Below are 22,490 nucleotides of genomic sequence, written 5' to 3' on the forward strand. Positions count from 1 at the left end.
TAAGCTGCCTTCAGGTTTCTAAGGACCAAGTCCCTATTTGCGAAGGCAACTTGATTTCATGTCCACGGGAGAGCGGCACACAAGGCGTTTGTGAGAACACAGCGCCCTACGCATCACGCCCGGAAGCATTTCTGCAGCTCGGTAGTCACATGCGCAGCACTGCACTGGCGGATTCTGCTGCAAAAGCGAAGACGAGAACTCTTGTTCTTTTTCCCGTCCTTCACATTTTTAGAAAGTAGGGGCGGTTCACTAACAATTAGGAGGTCAGGAGGGTTTTGGAAGGCCCAGGGCGTGGCTCCAGCAGCCACAGAAATGTCCTCCTTGGAATATTTAAAGTGTAAAACACAGCAGGAAGGTTTATTGGACACTCAACATCATTTTTTTAAAAATGAGAGACAAGTGCTTCCTTGACTTGGTAACATTTATTCAATATTCTCTGAAATTAGCAAGAATCAGAAGCAGCACATATCAATCAAATACAGCCACAAAAATGTCCTGGGTATAAATAAAGATGCACTATGAGAAATACTACAGAAGGGACCGGTACCCCCTTACATGTACTACCTCTTAGCAACAAACAACTCCAACGTAGATTTAATTTGCTCACAATAAAAAAAACAAAACAAAAAAAAAACCCTTTGACTTTTTAAACAAAATATAGATCCAGTTCGATCATAATGTGCCCCACTAGGCCCTCCCATTATGCACGTTGTCAAGGCCTCGCTTGACGACTGTTACAAAAATGACAAAAACAAACTCAAAAGAATGTTTCTGCAAGGTTTGAACAAAACAATGCAGAAATAAGTTACTTACCCCATGCACGGAATAAGGCAAAGGCTAATGTCATTCAGGTTAGGAATAGTAAAGGTAACTAGGTTCTTTTTCACAAAACAAACATTTCAGACTTCTTTTTAAGTAACGGATATACGGTACTACGCATCATACTCTACGTGTTTCCTAACTCTACTCGGAAAGCCGGCCCTCACACGTCAGCGAGAGACATCTTGTTTAGGCTTATTCTGTAACAGCCACAGAAATTAACCTGGCCGTCACAACAGTGTCTACCATGGAAAGACCACGCCCTAGTCGAAGCATACGGTTTAGAGAGCTGAAAGTACATTAAAACGTAGCCTATGGACGTCTCAATTTTTGTTTTTTGAAATATTTTTTTCCAAACTAAAAGCTGCAGAAAAATGAGTTCTTAAATGTTCTACCAAAAACTCTTGAGCAGCTACGACATGTTAGATTTCTTAAGCTTTTTGTTTTCTTAAAAATATTTAAATGAGTGTAGTATCCCATCTTTTTGAAAAATAATCCAAAAAATGATTACAAATCTTTTGTTTTAATCAGTGTGACCAAGGGTTTGTCATCAGGGCTGTAGTCCTCATAGGCGATGGGGGTCACGTCGTACATAGCAGGCCGGGATTTCTTTCCAAACCTGCAGTCACATGGAGAGAAGACGCCAGTTAGTTAGATATTGGATCTCAAGCCCTATTAAAGGTAAATGGTAAGACTAACTCACATTCAAGAATCAAATGGAAACTATAAAAACATATTCTCTAATAAGTACAGAAACTTAAAACTTCCTCCTAGTAACGTTGAATGAACACAAATATTAGTCTTCGGTGCAGGAGGCAAAAAATGGATTTGACCAAATGTAGAGTCCAAATTAATGTTGTAGCTGATGGGTTAAGTCTTGGCAAAGCAGTCAGGCATGGCAGCTCTACAATAGAATTTAAAAGAATGTGTACTGAGTTGTCTTTTTCTTTTGAGACTCATAAGGATGTGGAGAAGCAAGCTTATCTGACATTCACCGTAGAGCTGGGATGCACAGAGGCAGGGGGGTTGGTCCTCCCTGGACCATGGGCAGACGGCCTCTCCCGTGGGACTTGCAGGAGGATTGTGAAGGCTCAGCAGTCATCTGAGGCCCCAAGATAAGGGGAAGGGACAAGGGAGGACATGACTTCAAATATGGTGCTTGTCCACAGAATGGGCCATCCCATCCCACCCACCTATTATGTACATGTGCCATTGTTTCTTCTCTGAGCACAAAGCCATTGCCCCAGCAGATCTTTGTGTTTGTGTTTCCCCCTTCTTCCAAAGCCCCTGACATGCGATAGAACTTAAACAATCTTCCACACTACCCACTACCCCATCCGCCTTTTATACATGTTTTTAGACGGTTTCAAATCCAATGGGCCCCATTAAAAAAGGAATTTTAAAAGAAGCTAAAACTTTTAAAAGGTTGCTAGGGTGAGCACCCCAGGACATCAAGGGGTGTGTTTCCTGTGGCTTGCATCTCAGCTCCCCCTTTCCTCTTTCTTTCTCTCATGTCTGGAAAAGTCTGTCTTCTCACGTACAGAGATGCAAAGCAGAATTGAGAGGGAAACGAGAAACATTGCATTTTTCATGTGACCTTTCATTTTTAAATAGTCTTCAATCCTGTAGCCCCGTTCTTTGAAGATTTACCGGCCTTCGGGAGCGCAAAGGCATAAACCATGTCAGATGGGCACCAGGCAAAACGCAGAAATAAAGAGTTAAAGCATTCTGCCACCAAGAAGCCACAGCTATTACTGTGCCATTAAAAAGCCTTCCGTGCAGTCATGTCTAAAGGGTGACACCTCGCCGAAGGGCTGGGACTGTGTACGCATAAATGTGCGCAGCCTGCGGTCTGTGTACCTAAATCGATGAGGCCTGCACATGCTGAGGCTTGGAAAAGGCGCTCCACGTGTAAAAACCAACTGGGCCTTCCTTCCGAGGCTGAACAATTCTGAGGGCACTTTAAGGTGCGGCTATTTGGACAATCTATTTCTCCTAAAGTAGCTGGGTCCGTCGGTAACCAGACAGCACCAATAATAGTAGTTTAATTAATTTTAATTGTATAAAAAATTTTGAAACTACAGGAAAGTCTAATGTAGACCAGACATCGGCACATGCTAGCCCGCAAGCCCGTTGTAGCCTGTTGCCTGTTTTGTAACTAAAACTTTATTGGAACACAGCTGTGCCCACTTGTGAAGCCTCTGGTGCTGCAAAGGCAGAGCTGAGGAGGCACGGAGACCCAGAGACCGGATGGCCCACGAAGTGTAATATTTCGAGGCCCTGGATGAAGGCGAGGGTCCCTCTCTCCAAAGGAATTAGCAGAGTTCTGGCCGCATTAGGCATCGCGAAAGCACTAACAGAGTCACGGCAGCAAGAGTATCCATGTGACTGGCACCTCAGACATCATATTTGGTGACAAGTCTGGTATATCTTATTTCACTAAAAAAACAAACAAACAAACAAAAAAAGATACCGCATCCAGTTATAAGGCAGGTCACAGAGTGGGCATTCTTCCAGTTCACGTTCCCCTGAAAGTCAACAGCTAAACCCACATCGCAGAAAATGGCGGGTGGGTCTGACCTGGAAAAAGGCCCAAGGAGATGCTATCTGAGAAAAAGGACCTGTGTCCTTTCACAGCTCTCCCTTTGTTTGTTTTCTGTGATCGGGCACCGAGAGCCGGCCATCTGATACGGCCTCAGCTCCAATACTTGGAGAGTCATGGAGTCGCTCGGGCCAATTACAAACTCTCTCCATTCTGAAGGGAAGCCAAGCAGCTAGAGAACAGATGAGTCTCAGGACACGAGAGAGGAACTCCTTTTCAGTCCAGCACCGGCACCAACTGATTGCTGACATCCGAGTCACCACGCACGTGCTCAGTCACTCGTGCATGTCACAGACAACGCACTCGGGTGTCCTTTATGTGGCTGCTGAGCTGTATCATTCTGATCCAATGTCACCTCCAGGTTGGCGGCAGGGAGAAAGCCCACGAAATGAACTTTAGGTCCAGGCTGCTGCTGAAAACAAGCAAGAGGGTAATATCAAAAGCATTCCGTTTTGTGAATGTCCTTCCAGGGTTTCCAGGAAAAGAGAGCAAAAAAGGGCCAAGAAGCCAGAGGCCCAGCCCGGGCCTCCGGGAAGCCGCGCTGTCGAAACCACAGGTTGTAACTGAATAAACCTTTAGATGGGAATGTTCCCAGATATGTGGGAAGGTACTGTTTCAACGTCAACGGTTTTATCTGCAGTCACTGGTGCATGCAGGAGCTTGCTGGTTAGGAATTCTGCAGTAAATATTTTTGATAAAAATCGGCACCAAATAAGAACCAGGTTTGGAAATGCTTTCAAGTTTATCCTTTCCATCCAAGGGTATTCAGTAAATATCTTCCCAGTGGACTATATAAGTCTGAGGCTGAAATAAAATATTCTTCCTCTGGAGTGTAAAAGTATCTTACTTAGCTAGAGACCCCTCTCAGGGTGGAAGAATCTGATTTCTCAGGCGTCCCAGTATGTCTTAGTATAAAGGCATCGATTCCGCTCCTTCCTGGTGAATAAACCCCTCCGGGGACTGTTGAACAACAAGTGAACTTGTCTGTTCTCCTTTCCTTTTCCCATCTTCTGTCTCTCATCCACTGATTTCTAGACACTGCCAGGATGCCTGCGGGCCGGCCCCACCCCCCAGCTGGTGTTCTGGGACGGACCTCTCTCTTGCAGGCAGAGGAAGACATCCTCCATCAACCCCTAACCAAGGTCGCCCGTCCGTTTCAGATTTCCCATCTTGGACGTCACAGTTGAATGAGGTCTGCGACGGGCCAGGGCTCACTGGAGGTGACGTAAGGAAAAAGTCACTGAGCTTTATGCACAGCCTAGCGGGAAAATGAGTGCAATAAACACGTAAGAGGAGACACGCAGGGACTGGTCTCAGTGCTGCCAAGTGGAGTCTCTAAGGAAGGAGCCGATGCCAGGCCCCTGGGTCAGGCCCGACCTGCAGAAGGCTGAGCTCTTCTCTCCTCATAGTTGTAGACGTGAGGCTGGTGCAGGTGCCGGGACAGATGCTCCGTGTCTGCCAGCGTCTCTCTTCCTCTGCTTCCCCCATCTGGAAGCTGGGGTCTGGCTTTTGCTTCCACTGACGTGGCAAGATCCCTGTAAGTTCTGAGGGTTGGATACGGGGGTTCCTTTTTGAAGAAAGCGAACTTTTGGAACTTTTGAGCTCCTGTGCTGTTCAGACAGAATTTGGATCTGCTTGTGTCTTGAGCAATATCAATATGTAATGATCCAATCAATGCAGCTAAGTGCTCCCTTGAGCCCAAATCTTAAGACACCAAGCTCTGACCCCTTTTTAATGTAGCACCGACTTTCTGAATTGTGTACTTTAGCTTGCTTTATCAATTAAAAGAAAAGATGGTGTCCTTTAACATGCAGTATCACCATTATTTTTGTAATAAATATTATTTGCAAGAGTCAACAAAGTGCTAGATTAGCTGATTTTCTTAGTGTTCTCATAGATTTGGAGATGTAAATGTGGTGTTATCTGTTTACACAATCCTTTAATATCTATAATTTAATTTGAGCGTCGTAACACTCTCAGGAGGTAGAGTTATTCCCTTCTACAGGTGAGGAAACCGCACTGTGGAAGGTTAAATAACTGAAAATCCGGAGTCAGGCAATGGAGTAGGTGGGCTGCATGAAGTCTGTCAGAACTCACACCCCTCCTGTGATATGACACCAACTGCTTGTTCCCCTGCAGGTCTTCCTTCCGGAAAAGCACCTGTTTTATATCACACAACTCTAATAGAGACACGATAGCTGTTGGTCATTTTTAAAGTAAGCCCTTAAAGCAAATGGAATAATTTAGATCTATGCTGTTTGAAGAACGACGCAGCTAAAGACATTCCAAAAGAGAAATCACTTAGAAATGACTCGTACGCAATGATTAAGAATCGGATATTTTATAGCACAGCTAAACACAAATGGGATGAATGGGCCTATCCAAGGAAAACAGAAAGCTAGCAGCAAAGGGAAAGAGTTTTGCTGATAAAGCAGCCTTGTTATCTGTTCACCAACACATCCAGTAGGTTCAACAGAACCTTGAACCTAGGTGTTACCCTGTGAAACTTTCTTTGTGGGTGTCAGGTACTATTTACAACAGAACGCTGGTCTCAAAAGGGGACGGGGGAAAGCAGCCTCCCCATTCTCCCCCCTCCGGCCCCCGCAGCGGCCCACCTGGCGTGCCGGATGGACGCAATGGCACTGCTGAACTCGCTGTCAATGCTGCGGCAGTTGTAGAACTCCTCATAGGCCGGCCGGGAAGAGCCCTGGTACTCGATGCGGCTGATGCGGCAAATCCCCACGATCAGGATGATGAGCATCAGGATGAAGGCCACGCACAGGGCCCCGATGATGACATAGAGGGAGTGCCGGGGCATGTTGGTGAGACTCTCGGCCATGTGCTCGGACTTCCACTGCAGGTCTGAAAGCAGAAACAAGCAAGTGGCTGGGAGCGAGGTGTGGCCTTCAGCACGGGAAGGTCTTTCCCGTCCTTGGAAGGGTAACTTAAAGTGTCAGGACCATCTGTACTGGGAAGGGTTATTTTCCATGCGTTTTCCAGATCCAGGACTAATATCTGAATATACAAAAACCTTTCACAAATTAGTAAGAAAAACCATGAAGATGCCATAGAAAAATGGGTAAAGGATGAAAAAGGAACTCACCAAAGAAATTCCCATAGAACACTGTTTAGCTTCATAATTATTTTTAATGCAATTCCTCTATCAGTTCCCAAACAGTATTTAAAAATTTTGATAACCACAATTGACAAGGGTACAGAAATGGGGACTGCATCAATTGGTGCACAACACTTCTATGGACTAAAAGGTGTATTTTTGTACCCAAAAGTTCTAATTTTTAGACTTAGTGCTGGGCAATCTGTCCCATGAGTGCACAAGGTCCTGTGTATAAGGATGTTCATCTCAGCATCATAATTTTTAAATGTTAAATGATCAACTATTGCACATTTAGAAACAAGTTCAGAACATAGGCCCAGACACCCACATGCTCACCAAAGTTAATAAATGTTGCTATCTTAGTCGTTTCGCTTCAGTGATTTTTTTCAGTAAAATGTTACAGATACAGCCAGAGTACCCACTCCCGTTCTCTCTCTTCCTCCCACAATTAACCACACAACCTATAAAAGTAAAAAGGTAGGAGACAATCTAAATATTGAGCTCTTAGTGAGAGGGGGAAATGTTCATCAAACAGCAAGAGAACTGAAGAAGGTTACCAAGCAGGGCCTGGTTGTACAGGACAAGCACCTGCAAGCTTAAAATATCTGTCTGCACACTGAAAAGCTCGGAAGACTGGAGTGATGAGAAGGATGAACACGTGCTGTTTTCTTACTGTGGCCTAAGCTCTTTGCAAACATCTCATTTCATCGTTATGACCACCAGAAGGTGGGTTATTCTCTCTCCCCACTTGATAGGAAACGGCTGTCACTTCTCGGGTAAGTTTGTTACATGTAAGTCTTGATCCAAGATCTTAGCCTCTGCCTCATGCAGAGGAAGGCAGAATTACAAGTGATTTTTATTTCCTTCTTCACGCCTCTCAGGCACTTTCCAGCTTTCAAAAAAAAAAAAAATGGTGCATGCCTTTTATAATAACATAAAAACATGCAATAAATTATTTGAAGAAAGCACGCATGGGACTATCTTCCAGTGGAATGAGTAGAAGGAGTATGGGCTCTGGGATCACACCAACCTTGCTTTCAATCCTGGCTGTGACATTCACCTCCCTGAGCCTCAGTTTCTTCATTTATAAGATAAAAATAGCAACATATACCACATATACCCCATGGGCTTGCTGTGAACATAAGTTCAGATGCTTTAAAACATGTTTCAAAAGGTAAAAAAAGTCCACTACCAGGTGTGTGGTGGGTGGTCCCCATGGAGGGGGACCAGGGTGGTGAAAGAGAAAAGGATGAAGAGAAGGGACCAGTGTCCTCTAAGGCACAGGCCCTGAGCTGAGGCCTACCAAGCATTGCCCCGAGTCCTTCCTAAAAGCACCGACCGGTATGTGCAGGGGACAAAGGGAAGGAGGGAATGTGATCTCCATGTCTGGTGCAGGTTCTGTTTACAGACCTGCGCAAAAATGGGACAGGTAACATGACCAAGATTTGAAAGACAGCTGAGAACATTAAAAAGGACTAGGCAACACCCAAGAGAAGTTGACTCATGTGGAAAAGAGGCTGCCTTCTCTCCTCACACTACCACCACCACCTCCAGGCTATTGTTTCTACGTTAGGACTCTGGGTGCCTGAAAATAAGATTCAGGGGTGGGTGGGAATGGGCCTGTATTCTCGGGAAATCCTCGGGCCTCTTCTCACTGTTGCATTTTAGGTGAGAGTATTTGCAATCTCTGGGCACTCACAGCCTCCTCTTAGTGATGTCTTCAGTGAGCATGGAACCCAAGAATCAGCTATTCTTTACCTTGAAAAGTTAACAGTGTGCAGAAGAGCACAAGGGCCCAAGCATGCAGACCCCTTTCCCAGAAGCCTAAGGGAACAATGACCCATGCCCCAAGCCTGGATGGTTCCTGAGAGTCTGAGAAGAACGGGACAACTGAGGTGACTTCTGAGTTTGAGTCCAGATCTGCTGACTCCTGAGCATTTCACCAACGCTCACCCTTGAAGTCTAGCTTTGCCACACGAGCCTGCCTGCCTGAGCTCACAAAGCCCACGGAGCTGTAAGACTGATCATTAGTGCATTCCCGGCTCCATCGGTGCCAGCTCACACGCAGGCAGATGGACCAGCAGAAATCGCCGTGAAGAAACGGTCATGGTGGAGGAGAGAGGGTATTTTGTAAAACTAGAACCAAGACTCAATGCCCACATCAGTAGACACTTCATTTGGCATTACCTGGTGCACATGGAGAGAGACAACACATTTTTCTGGCTGAAAGAGAAGTGTGACTCACTTGATTTCCAAGTATTTCAACATCCTCTGAAAAATTCAGTTGTAGGCTGGAGTCCAACGCTCACAGAGCCTGCTCTGACAGCCATTTAGCATCAACACAAAGGCAGCCAGTACTGTGTTCTGCTCCAACTAGGTGGAGGGCTCAGCTCTGATTGCTACAGCAGGGCCGCTTGAGTTATGAAACCTTATGGCTGAGGTACAACCTCACATGAATAGCTCACACAGCATACTGTCTACACACAGGGAGTACACACCACAAAGCCGCCACGGTGGAAAGACACCGGTACCGGGTTTTGCTCTCGGCATGTTGTCCGGGCCTGAACAGCTTGAGTTTCTGACCATCTGCTCTGTTTTCCAAAACTCTGCATTCCAGGCCGTTTGGACTTCGGGGAAAACTTTCTCAAAATTTCTCCTAAAACCTCTGCTTTCCCCCCTCTCGCCCTGCCCTGCCTTTTGCTTTTTCCCCCTTACCCTCATCTAAAATGGCTCTGACGAGTGAATGTGGTTGCTTTACACACTAATCAGGTGAGCAGCCAGGCTGGATCTGAATAAACCCAACACTTGGTGTGCGAGGCAGCAAATATATCGGAACCAGGTGGCCGCAGCTGCCATGCCCCCGGTTCAGGGACGCTCCTCGTAAGGCACCGCCCAGCTGCATCCTGGGAGCCCCACTGCACGACTCGTTTAGCGCACTAGCTAGAGCATGGCCCAGGGAGGAACCGTGCCCGGCCCGTGCTGGATGGGCTGACCTCAGTGGCCCCAGCACGTGCATGGCCAGGACCATATGCGCACAAACGGCTCAGGAAAAAATGTCACACATACGGGTCCGAGGGCTCATTTGTGAGTCGGCTTAAACTCAATTTGTTCAAGGTTTTGTGTTTTCCAAAGCGCTTTCACGTTTAACATCTTATTGATTGAATGCATAAATCCAAGAGAGCCTATTCTCCTAGTTCTTACCTGCAGAATATCAGTAATTCAATAGTTTAACCATAGATTCTACTGGTTTGTTTGGTTCTTTTATTTTTTTTTTTCATTTCCTTACTGATTTTTTTCTATTACAATTGTCCCATTTTTCCCCTCATTGCTCCCCCCCAGCCCACCCCTTCTCCCACTGTCAATCTGGCCCCCCCACCCCGTTGTCCATGTCTATGGGTCACGTATACTAATTTCTTGACTAGACCCTTCCCCTTCTTACTCCCTTCTCTCCCTCCCCCCTCTCCCTGGTCACTGTCCGTCTGCTCCTTGTTTCCATGCCTCTGGTTCTATTTTACTATTTGTCTGTGTTGTTCCTTAGTCTCCTGTACCAGGTGAGATCATATGGTATTTGTCTTTCTCTGCCTGGCTTATTTCGCTAAGCATAATTCTCGCCAGTTCCATCCATGTTGTCGCAAGTGGTAGAAGTTCCTTCTTTCTCTCTGCTGCATACTATTCCATTGTGTAAATGTACCACAGTGTTTTGATCCACTCATCCACTGATGGGCACTTAGGTTGTTTCCAGCACTTGACTATTGTAAACAGCACTTTTATGAACATAAGGGCGCATAGGTTCTTTTGAACTGGGGTTTCAGGATTCTTCGGCTATAATCCTAGCAATTCTACTGTTTAGTGTCTATAAGTTGCTAACTTTCAGTCAGCAAGGTTGAGTGGAACTCTAACCATATGGACCTTACAGCTCCTACACAGATGGTACAAAACTTTACTGTGTAAAAATGTATAGAAACTTTGATTTTTAGTCCTTGATCCCAGGAAGGCAAAAACTGTATTACCATAAAAAAAAAAAAAAAAAAAATGTGGTCAGTCCCAAGGTTGTAAGAATGAGTGGCAGGAAATTAACATCTCACCAGGGTTGTTTCATTAATTCCCAGAACTTAGGGTTTGCATTTGTCTCAGAATATGTGAACACCAGAACTATTCGAATGATCCTTTTAGGGTAGTTTTGGATCAATTTTGTTGATGGTTTTGATAAATCAGTATGGTCTGCTTGATTTCTGCTTCTTTCTACTGATTTGGGGCCAGCTGGTATCTCTAATGGGGCAAATTTGGAAAAAAAAAAACAAAAACACTTATTATTAGGATAAACACTGGGCACAGGAGATAAACCCCCAAACAGAACCACTAAACTGGTATTAATTTGCATGTAAATCCTATTGAGGTAGCAGAATCTTTAGTGAGAGCTGCTGAAAAGGTTGGTTCATTTTCAGGTGCAGTGCCCTTCACTGTGAGGTCTCAGTTTTCAGGATGTGCATGAACTCAAGCTGGGATCTGGATGCTGAGAAGAAGAGAGCTGTGCTAAAATCCCAGGGAAGAGAGCTCCCAGCATAAGGAACAGCATAGACAAAGACCCTGCAGGCAGGAATAAACTTGACCCATTCAAGGATGAGAAAGCAGGACCATGTGGCTGAAGCAGAGTGAGCAAGGAAGGGAAGTGGGCGATGTGGCTTCTGGAGGCAGCCGTCAGGCCAGCAGGGGGGCCTTTGCTGCCTTTGAAAGCTCAGTAGCTGTCCAGACCACGCAGCTATGTGGGCCTTGGCTCTCTCTCTTCTCCGTGTATCCCTGAGTTTTCCTGTTGAGATCTGCTGACCTGAACGTGTACCATCCAGGAACTCCCTTCTTGGTTTCTGGCCACTGCAGAAGCTCACAGATGCTCAGCGTTAGAAAGAAAGAGACCTCCGTGGTCCATGGCTCACACAGCACTAGAGGTCTCTAACACCTTCCCTGCCCCCTGACAAGCCAGGCTCTCCTTGCACGCCTGGTCTTGGGATTCCTTCCATTTGACTCAGACCCAATTCAGACACTGGCCGCCAACTCCAGCTACATGCGATCGCAAACCTCCCACACGTGTTCTCCATTGTTATACCCAGGTCAAGGGTGAAGCGCCCAACACTGGAACCCACAGAGCCTAATCTATGATGACATTGATCTTAACACACTGGCTTAATAGAGAGATGCAGCTGAGGCCATCGAATGGAAAGTGCCCTTCCAGACAAACGAAGAGCCCAAGGGTGGTCCAACATGCATGATGGGCCCACCGCCCTCAGCGGTTCAGGGTGGCCCATGCCCCATGTGTGTGTCCTCTGAAAAGATCATTGCAAAGGCTCATCCTCCCCAGGAATAGCTTGTAGCATAGGAGCCACAATAGCATAGAATTAAAAAGAAAGAGCACCGAGCATTTATTTAGTGCCCACTGCATAGTAGAAGGATGCACATATTTGCCTCCTTTAATCCTCATAGCAGCCTTCCTATCACCGTTTTACACACGAGAAAACGAGGTTCCCAGAGTTAAATCTGTCTGTATGGGTCACACAGCTGGAGTATAACGGAGCTCGAATAGGAAGCCGGCTTTTACCCTTTTCGTTGTTTGCGCGTGTTTTGCCTATATTATCCTCACTGGAGGCAGTGCATTTTAGATTTTACATCCTGTGTGTTCCTGGCTTCTTATCCTTAATCTCCTACATATTTACCTTTACAAATAAAAATTTAAAGTCATAAATAGATATTACTCTGCCCCAAGGTGCAAAATTGGACACTTCATCGAATTACCCAATTTCAGAATGAAAACCTGCTCCCATTTTATGGGTAAGTACATGGAGACTACCCTGGCTGGTTTGGCTCAGTGGATTGAGCGTCGGCCTGCGAGCTAAGTGTCGCTGGTTCGATCTTCCAGTCAGGGCACATCAGAGAAGGAAAACTCTGACTCCAAAAAACCTCCACTGCCTTGCGGCATACCTCTTCAGGGGAAAGGCTAAGGGAGTAAACCCCGACAGAAAATCCGGAGCCGGAGTCCCTAAGGCAGTTTGACATTGTAGTCAACACCGGCAACTCTTGCGGCGCACCTGAAGCCAAGCTGTATTGACTCCGTCTTTCCCTTGGACCCTTCAGCTGCGAAGAGAGGGGGGGTCTGCTGCATGGGCAACAGCAGACCCTCCATATCACCCTGCCCAGGCTCTGTAGCTTCAGCTTCACTGGAGAGGACACTCCTGCGTCATCGCAAGATGTCGATTCAACACGGGAGGAGACAGATATCGTGTCACTCCCGAGTCGGACTGCACAACCATTCTCGGCGGTGCAGATAGACTCTTAAGAAGCTACACCATCGTCTCTCGAGACGGATGGCTGCCGACGACATGGAGACTCCGCATGACTAAGTGCAGCCACATGACGAGTTCCATGGCCAGGGTGGGGAGCCAGGGCCTGCTGACCCAGGTCTGTGGTCCCCGCCACCAAAGACCCCACCAGACAGGACTTAACAACCTACACCTACTCCGGTCTTAACATCCTACCCCAGATCACAGCCCTTAGCATCTTCACTGTTGGATTCCCCGTCTCTCTCTTTCACAAGAGAGTATTTCCCACCCATCTTCAGCGAGGACCGTTGGTCCTAAGACCATTCTGCTTAGGAGCATTTGGGGAGGTTGCGGGAAGGGCGTAAAAATAATTATTTTCTTTCCCTCTCAGGCGCTGAGCCCAGAGCAAGAACAAAGAGGGAGCCGGTAAGAGCCCCAATGGTGCCTTCACGACAGGTCCAGCTGCTGTTGGAGAATGTGTGGTCCATCCTTGTGAAGGGCGAGGTTTCCTAACACTGACCATCCCCTCCCTCAGACACACACTGAGAATGGGCCATCCAGCCACTGTCACGCAGGCCACCGGGGAGGGGCCTGTGGCTGAGACACAGCATGAAGGGCCGCAGGCAGCGTGAGGCCTGCTCAGGGCGGGACGGGGACAGGCAGACAGACAGATGGATGGGCAGGGCTCTGTGTACGTCTCTGCCCCCTTCCCAGCTCACCCAGCAGATTCGCTGTCTTTACCAGATGATGAGGAGGGGAAGGGATGAGAGACACAAGGAGGGAGCTTTTATGAAAGATCCCACTGCCCTAATGTAAATCAGAAGAACACACCGTTGAAAGTTGAATTTTCTGCAGTTTACAAAACAGTGGAAAACCCAAATCCTCGTCAATTCTCACGTTCACTTCAATCCTAGTAGCTACGTCATTTTAACGTATAAAACCTTGATGGTTACATTTCAAACGTCTTCTGGTCCATCCTTAGAGAACACTTAGCTCTAAGCATTTCAAAATGTCCTTCAGATTTCCTTCTCTGCTCATCCTCGCTGGCCTTTTCTCCAGGCAACTGATAGACCCTAATACATTTGAAGGCAGGTGAAGAAAGAAATGCAAAGTGAATTTTCATTTGGTGGTGTGTTTTGTTTTGGGGGTTGTTTTTCTTTTTCTGTTTTTAACACAGGCTCTAGTTTGTACTCCGATTCTAGCATGCCTCCACTGAGCACAGTTTTGGCTGTCTTCGTGGCCCTGAACTCCGGATGAGGTCCGCATCCCCACGCAAAGGCTGAATTCAGACGCAGGAAGGCATAGGAGTGGCAGCCAGCAGTGAGCGGAAGTGCCACGCTGGCACTCAGGAGGCCCGGTGCCTCAGGTAACTCCTGGGTCCCGCAGCCATGGTAGGTGACCTGGAGCTGGCTAAACCTCATCAGCATCCCCTTCTTGGTGACTCATAACAGGGGGTTAAATAACAGCGGCTCACAGGCAGGAATACTTACGGATTTCACAGTTCGCTCCCACCCAGCCATGAGGGCAGTGGCAGGTATAGCCATTGGGCTGGTCCAGGCAGGTGCCGGCGTGATGGCAGGGGTTACTGTCACATTCATTGATGTCGATGTCACACTCTTCGCCTGAGGAGATGAAGGAAAGTGGAGGTGAGACTGAGAGGTAGCAGCTGGGAATGAGTGGCCAGAGGGGAAATAAAGGCAGGACCCTCGCCATGATGATCGAACAAAGACCTTAATACAAGAGGCCAGAAGGAAACACATCTCACCAATGAACCCAGCAGTCCTGAGCTCGGTTTGGTAAGATTGCCATGTGACCAGAGCATTACAAACAAAAGAGCACAAGAGGAGGGGAGAGTCCTCAAGGCTGTGCTGAGAAAAGGGGCTTCTGTGACCATCAGGATTGCTAAGATCGCCACGGGTTCTGAGCATCACAAGTGGGAATTACACAGTAGGAAGAGGGGGGCCTATGCTGGGAAAGGGGGTCTCTAATAATTTCATTAAGTAAGAAAAGAACTTTTACTAACTGAGAAAGCAAGTCTTTGTAGCTATACATTGTTCCCAAGATTTAGAAGGGGGAGGAGGAGGGGTACCTCTGGAAGCTAGCTAAGGTACATAACCCCTGAACCCCAATAGTCAGCATACTTAGATTAGCTAAGTGCCCACTTGTAGCCTAGGCTCAAGTGTGTAGAATAAACTTACTAACAACATTATGGGTGCCTGCTCGGAGCTTTGTGCTTGTGTGTTTCATAAATAAATAAATAAACTCGCTCTCTCATTTCTTCTGTGTGTTTGTCTCTTGCTTAAAGTCGTGTCTTGCGGGCAAGACGAGAATTGAGGTAGGGGAGGGAGCCTCTTGACTCGGGTCTCTCACGTCCCAAACATAACAAAGCCGTTACCTGCGCCAGCAGGTCTGCCACCCCGACTTCTCTGGCAGAGCAAAGGTCCGAGCCTGGGGCCCTGATCTCTGGCAACGGAGCCCGATGTGCTGTTTGCACGAAGTGCAGGGCTCTCCCAAAACCCCAGGCAAAGGATCTTTAATTAAATAAAACTGCTAAAAAAACCAGCACTGGTAAAAAGAATTTTCTTTCATTTCCTGAATTAATTAACTAATTAATTAACTGAAGCTGGGTTCCCCATTGCATTAAAGAACTCTATTTTATTTTGTATTTAGTCAGCTGAATCTTCTTATTTTTCCAGCATTTCAGATAGCTGAAAACTTAGTTTATGGGGGGGCGGGTTTTGTAGCCAAGGGTCTGGGTGTGAATCTGCACATTTGACTATTTTCTGGATACTTCTAGGGCACAGCTGTCTGCCTAGACTGAGCCAATTATGAAAATGTATTTCACTTTCCAAATTCCTAGATGCGCTCCTGGGAGGGACGGAGCTGCTCAGGAAGGGCATCAGGCCGTAAGGAGAGGCAGTTGTGAAGTCTGGGTTGGACATCATCTTCCCTGGGCAGGGGTGGCCCGAGGGAAATTCACGTCTTTTCCAGCCTGTCCTTCCTCTGTAATGAAAACTGTGACCTGGAGTCTTGACCCTGCTTAGACCCAACATTTGGGGGCATCCTTGGACCCCTGAGGGGGGGTGACTGGTTTAAACTTAGAAACCAGAGCGTAAGAAGATATCGCTGTGATTCAAACACCAATTTACAGGAAACAACCTGTCATTTGAAATGACATAAAGCCATGTTCATGTAAATTTAAAGCCATAAAGTGAGTCCTTACAAAATGGGCATGCTTCTGACATTTAAAGCCGTCTCATCAACGCCAAATAAAAGAGAGTACTGCAGGAGGTGTTCTCTCTTCAAAGTTTGAAAATGAGAAAAAATTTTTCCTTCGAAATATGCCTCCATTTGCTTAGATAAATGTAAAATGTGATATTTAAAAAAGAAAAAAACCTTCCGAGCACTGCAATAGCCGTAGACTAAAGAAAAGGAGCAAAACCAAATATTTTGTCCATTTTCAAAGGCAATGTTTCAGTGTGCACTTGGGTAATTACTTCCAGGCTTCCTTAATTAGCACTGAAGTGCTTTTCTGTCTGCTATTGGTTTTTGCTCACATTTAGAAAATCACCATATGTCACTGCAGACCACTTTAGAGGAAGGAGCTCACGCTAAAATATCTCATGTCTGTTTCATTTCACACTCTTCTCATACCTGGCATCGGATGCTTTCTTTTCTAAAGTACAGTCTGTCAAAGAAAACATTCACTACCTCTAGGTCCTACTAGGTTAGCTACAATTCAGGAGTGTCTACAAGTAAATATGTTTCCTGTTGCGAGTGTAAGTCACTTACACCAATGGAAAAGACGAGGAATTGATTGCCTCTTACCTGTTTCAAAGGTTGTTTTTCTATTAATGGGGCAATTGCTCCAAGGGAGGAGGGTAGAGACTAAACCATTACCAACTGCATTACGCAGTTGATCAGTTGAAGAGACATAAACAAGACCACGCGGAGAAATGTTACAAGGATGAAATCAGAGGCCTTGAGAAATAAAATATATACATCAGGGCTACTTTCCAACCATTTAGGAAGACAAGCTTAAACGAGGCATTTACTAAGCAACAGCTTTCTTTCGCCGGCAATTGGCCTCCTGCACATTCTCAAAGAAGATGCCCTGTTGCCTTTGCAGCAATAGCAGCAGAAATGACCTAACTTCTCCCTACTGATTCCCTATCCTACGGGCAGTCCCAGAGCCGAGCTCCCAGTCCAGCCAGTCCTTCTCTTGGTCCAGAGCTTCCCCAGGACGGCAAATGACAATTTCCGGGTCCAGAGCCACTCTAACATGTGTATTGGTTCTTGGGCCTCTAAGAGTCTCTATTACAGTCAGAAGAAGTCCAAGACCTCTAGATTTGTCTGTTCTTGGGACTCACGAGATTGGAAGGGTTCGTTAGGTGTAGAAAATGGCAGGAGAAAATGGGATGAACTCATTGTAGAGACATTTATCAAATATCTAAAACCCAGAGAGCATCCCTAACCTATTCCAGTCTGTCTTCTATCACCACAGTGTGCTTAGAGCTATGCTAAAGATTAGATGACATTAATGATATGAACTCCAGGCCAGGCAGGGGCCCGAAGAGCTAGCAGATATCTGCACAGCGTACGTGCTCTGGGAGAAGCCTGGAGGGACGCACAGCTCTCGGATACCTTTAGATTTACCCTAATGGCCTATTTTGCAGACTTAACACTCCTACGCTCCTGGTTCAATCAGTTATCCCCCAGCTGGCTCTCAGCTTGATGCTGCCCTGTCTCCCCGGCTGGTGGTAAGAATATGGAATGATTCTGATGCTGGAGCTACACAAGAAAAATTTCAACCATGACTCCCAAAGCGGACCGCTCTCCTCTGCCTTACAGAGATCGTGTTTCTTGCTGTCAGTCTTAGGCGAGGTGTTTGAAGATGTATATTTTGAGTTATGAGGATCAAGTTTGGGTTCACTGACATGTCCCCCTCTTAATAGTATTATGGGTTTGTATGCACTTCAACACCTCAGCATTCAAGCTCCAAGCAATATGCATTCTAGTTTATTTTACTAGAAAAGTTTTTAATATATTATATCATCTTTCTTTACTCGTAACTGACTTAATAAATCTTTATGCTTTTGCTGGTTTGAGCCAGATGGCTTTTTCATTGACTTGCTTACTTCTTTAAAAAAATTGGGCTGGAGAAAAATCAATTCCTTTAAAATCACTGTTGTGCCTGAATAACATTTGTAGAGAGAATTCAAAATGAAATTTCTACTTGACTAGAGGCTGGAAATCAGAGTCCGAACTTTAAATCTTTTCAATCGATTTTCAATCTACTACTTTCTAAGAGGCAATATGTATATATAGTGGGCAGCAAATTTGGGAGTATTTATGAAGATTTACGAGTGTATTGTTTAACTCTATGCTTTCCTCAGATAAATTAAAATGGAAACAGCAAAAGTCGCTGCTGTGAGTAAATCCTCAGGTTAACAAAGCCCACACTGAATAATATCGATGAGAATCATTATAATTGCAATACCTAGTATTGAATATATGACTATTGTGTGTCAGTTCCTGGACTGGGGGCTTTACCTATGCCCTCATACTCGACAAGCATTTTATTTCAAATGAAATAAATCTAAAAAAATATTTGGGATTTCTTTATACCATGACAGAGAAACTGGAAACTGTCTTGCCTTCCCGCTATTAAAAAAAATTAGGCAAGTGGATGAAATATGTATTTTTAAAAGGCACTTTAAAGACATTGGACAACAGGCAGAGCATGACTGTGACTGCTGAGCGAAGGGAACAGAACAGCTGTGCACCGCGAGCATCCTGGCTTTCTGCCTGGAGCCAACCGAGAACAGAGCTGCAGAGAAGTGCATGTCGGGGAGGCCAGTGTAGCTGGAATTCTTAGGACAGACGACCACAGAAGAGAGAGCCACTTAGAAAAAGAGCATCAGAAACATGCTATATCCCTTGAGTTTGTTACCGAACACTCTGCATGAGTAAACGAAACTTCGTGGCCCTAGCAAACAAGAGGAGGGATGAACAGTTCCCAAAGGACCGGGAGGGATTCAAACTTTCACAACTCAGGCGGAAATATTTTATTCATCAGCCAGTGCATTTGCCTTAACAGTAAGCTGTGACTATCCCCGAAACAAAAGCTGCCACAGACTCATCTCCCAAAATATAAAAGGAAAACCTTGAAAGGATCAGTCAAGTTGGCAAGTAACTTACCTACCTGCCATAAAGAAGAAGAAAAAAGCCAGCGCTTTGAAAAGAAAGACAATGAGTCCAATCACTCAACAACAACTAACGATGACCCGCACCCAGCAGAAGTGATTGACGTGCAAAGAAGCAGACACAGGGAACCCATAACCAGACGAAAACTCAGCGCAGAAGTGGGAGATCCAGAAGTAACAGATGATAGTAAGTAAACAAGGAATTTGCTCAAAATGTAAAAAAAGAGAAAAGAAAAAAATTAAAGGCAAAAAGGAAGCTATGAAAAAGAACTGAATGGAATCTCTAGATACAAAAAATACAATATCAAGTTAAAAACAAAATACTACACACTGATATGAATAGATTAGGTGCTGCAGAATTAGGGATCAGTTAGCTTGAAAACAGAGCAGCAGCTAAACAAACTGAAGCTCAGGATAAAAACGTTTTAGAACTGAACAGAAACTCAGTGGCCTGATGTACGATTTTTAGTAGTCTAACGCAAATGTAATAAGAGTCCCAGGACAGGGGGAAGGGGCATAAAATAACATGTGGTGGAATAGTGACTAAAAATTTTCCAAATTTGATGAAAACTATAAAACCAGACCCAAGAAGTACAACAAGCCCCAAGTAGAATAAACACCAACAAAATCACATTAAGACACATCAGAATCAATTTGCTTAAAGCCGGCAGTGAAGGAAAAATCCTAAAAACAGCCAGAGTGATGGAAAAAAGATAGAATATTGCTTCCAAAACGACGGAAAATTTTTCCTATTCCTCCCACTAAGGAGAAGCAAAACCCCTGGATGTTATACATAAAACAAACACGAGCAGACTCTGAGAGGTCAAGAGGAGTCTGACTAGCTAGGAACCTCAGGACCCACGGAGCATGATCGCGAGCACCCTGAGGCTTCTTTTTACCTCATACATTCCGGACTAGGTGCTGGAGAGGTGCCAACGGTGCGGGAACCAAAGTCCCAACTCTATGACACACTCACAGATAATCTGTGGATCAAAGAAAAAAAAATCGAAAAGAACCTAAAAACAAAACAAAAAAAACAAACAAAATCATTGGATTAAATAAAAATGAAAATACAACTTAAAATGTGTGGAACACAGCCAAAGAAGTATCGAAGGGATCATTCACAGCACACACACAAAATAAACATATGCTAGAAATGAGGAAAATCAGTAATATAAAATCCCATCTAAAGGTGCTAGAATGACAAGAGCAACATAAGCCCAAACTAAAAAGGCCAGTCTCATAAGGTACATGTGACGTTGGGTTGAGTATCTAATTATACAAGGTCTGTCCAGAATGTATCCAGCCATGTACTATGAAAAATAGAGACATTGGCTGAAGAAGATACAAGGTACAAGAAACACTGTACATAGGACAGTGACGCCTCAGTCCCCTTCAAAGCAGGCACCCTGGGATCTCACGCAGTTCTCCCAATCACCATCAGCTGCCCCCTTGTATTTCTCTGAATCTCTTTGACTGTAGGAAATCTCTTCCCTTTCAACGGTGATTTTAGTTTTGGAAAAAGTCAGATGTCCCACAGCACCAAATCTGAGCTGTAGAGGGGCTGAGCCATCTGGGTGATTTGATGTTTCACCAAAAAAACTCTGCATGAGAGGTGCTGCATGAGCAGGCACATTGTCGTGATGAAGCTGCCAATCACCAGTTGCCCACAGCTGCAGCCTTCTGAATCATCTGAGTAGTTTCTGCCAAGGAACATTCAAGCTGAAAGCAAATGTTGATGCAGAGTCGTTGCTCTACTCACTCAGTCATTTGAATGTGCTCACAGTACATGTGCTCACTCAACAGCATCTACCACCCCCACTGACTAGTACAGTGAAGTCGCCATCGTTCACAGATGCGCATTCCAGGCCACTCTCCTTGGCTGCCAGGTTACATACAGCGATGTCACACAAACCATTCTCTTTATATTAACAGTGGCTGGACTTTTTCTGGACAGACCTCATATAATAATCATTTGCCCAATTCACTCCACTCGGTCAGTGAGGGAGCTTTTGAGCACTTAATAGTTGGCCAAGAATAATCTCTGATGAACCTCAGGTATAAAGAAAGAGTATTTGGTTCCACCATAAAAATTCAAAGAGCAGAGAGGCCCCATTGCTCCTCCGTGGTGGCAGTTAATATTTTATCAGCCTCTCCCATGGAATAGTAGTTCTCAGAATACAACTGGTTCTTTTTTAAGGGGAAAACAGTTCTATAATTAAATATATTTGGAAAATAAACCAAAGAAATAAGAATCTTTACTGTAAGACCCCTCAGAGCCTTAGCATATAGACATCCCTTATGAAATTCCACATGGCACATACCATGTTCCTGACTTATTTGGTCACGGACACTTTTTCCATGACGCATCTCAGGGGACCAGAGTTCTGTAAAACACATTAACAGCACGAGTCTCCAAACAACTTCAAAAACTATCCTATGGTCCCCTAGAGTTTGAAAGGTTATCAGGGTTGTATAGAAAAAGACATTTGTTGTCTGTTAACAACAATCAGTATGATTTTTGAACTTCCTGCAGTGGAAATGTTTTCCTGTTCCCTGTGATCAGGATGAATAGCAAGAAGAAATGCCTAGGGGTAGGGGACAGGGGCGCGGGAGAGCAGAGGGGACTGCAGGCAGGAGACAGAAGAAAAGAGTATTACCAAGAAGAGCCTGACATGGAGTGTCCAGGAATCAAGCTGGTAGGGGGCCCAGTATGAGACTAGAAACAAAGCTGGGGCCAGATCACTCAGGTCTTGACCATCAAGTTAAGAACTTTGACCTTTTTCTTAAAAACAATGAAATGGCAATAGGCAATGTTTAAGCATGGATCGACAACATTAGATTTTCATTGTATGATGGCGTTACGATGTAAAGGATACATTGGGGACGAAGGGGGACAGGTGTGGGGGAGGGCCGACCTAGTGCAGGCGGGAGGTGAAGGCAGCCTATGTTGGCTCGAGAAAGAATTGAGAGGGTCTCACAAGAGGGTTTTGGGGGCCCTTGGTAGCTGGATGTGGGTAAGAGGAAGAAGAGGAGGGTACCAACTGATGCCCCAGTTTCTTTCAGAACAACTTGAGGTGGCAGTAACGAGCTCGCAAATATTTAAAAGAAGGAAAAGAAAATCTCTCAGTCTGAGGTGTCTTTGACAGACGTCCAAGAGTGAATGCTGAGTATGTAGTTGGAGGTTTGCTAAATACTCTGGAGAAGAGATTGCCTTTTATTTCCCATAAGATGCCAAGATAAATTTCAAATGGATTAAACATTTGCATGCACAAAATTAACTCATAAATGATTGGAATAATATAGGAGAATATTTATAAAATCTTGATACATAGAATCTTTCTAGCATAAAACAAGAAAAAACAAAAAGATCAAGATTTAATAATATAAATTTAAATATGATATATGAAAAACAAAACAAATATTCATATATAGCTAAA

General features: G+C 45.1%; 1 protein-coding gene across 1 annotated transcript in view; it reads right to left on the reverse strand.

Annotated features, from left to right (window-relative positions):
- Positions 1-407: 407 nt before the first annotated feature.
- DNER (delta/notch like EGF repeat containing) overlaps positions 408-22,490 on the reverse strand; it is a 254,998-nt gene continuing 232,915 nt past the window's right edge. The window contains exons 11-13 of the mRNA XM_090269254.1: positions 14,335-14,466; positions 6,037-6,283; positions 408-1,438 (exon numbers count right to left, since the gene is read on the reverse strand). Of these exons, the coding sequence (XP_090125380.1) occupies positions 1,327-1,438; positions 6,037-6,283; positions 14,335-14,466 (491 nt within the window). The 3' untranslated portion in view covers positions 408-1,326. The remainder of the gene's footprint in view (positions 1,439-6,036; positions 6,284-14,334; positions 14,467-22,490) is intronic.

This window comes from Furipterus horrens, unplaced genomic scaffold, assembly GCF_987537825.1.
Source record: "Furipterus horrens unplaced genomic scaffold, mFurHor1.1.pri manual_scaffold_1, whole genome shotgun sequence".
Classification (NCBI taxonomy): domain Eukaryota; kingdom Metazoa; phylum Chordata; class Mammalia; order Chiroptera; family Furipteridae; genus Furipterus; species Furipterus horrens.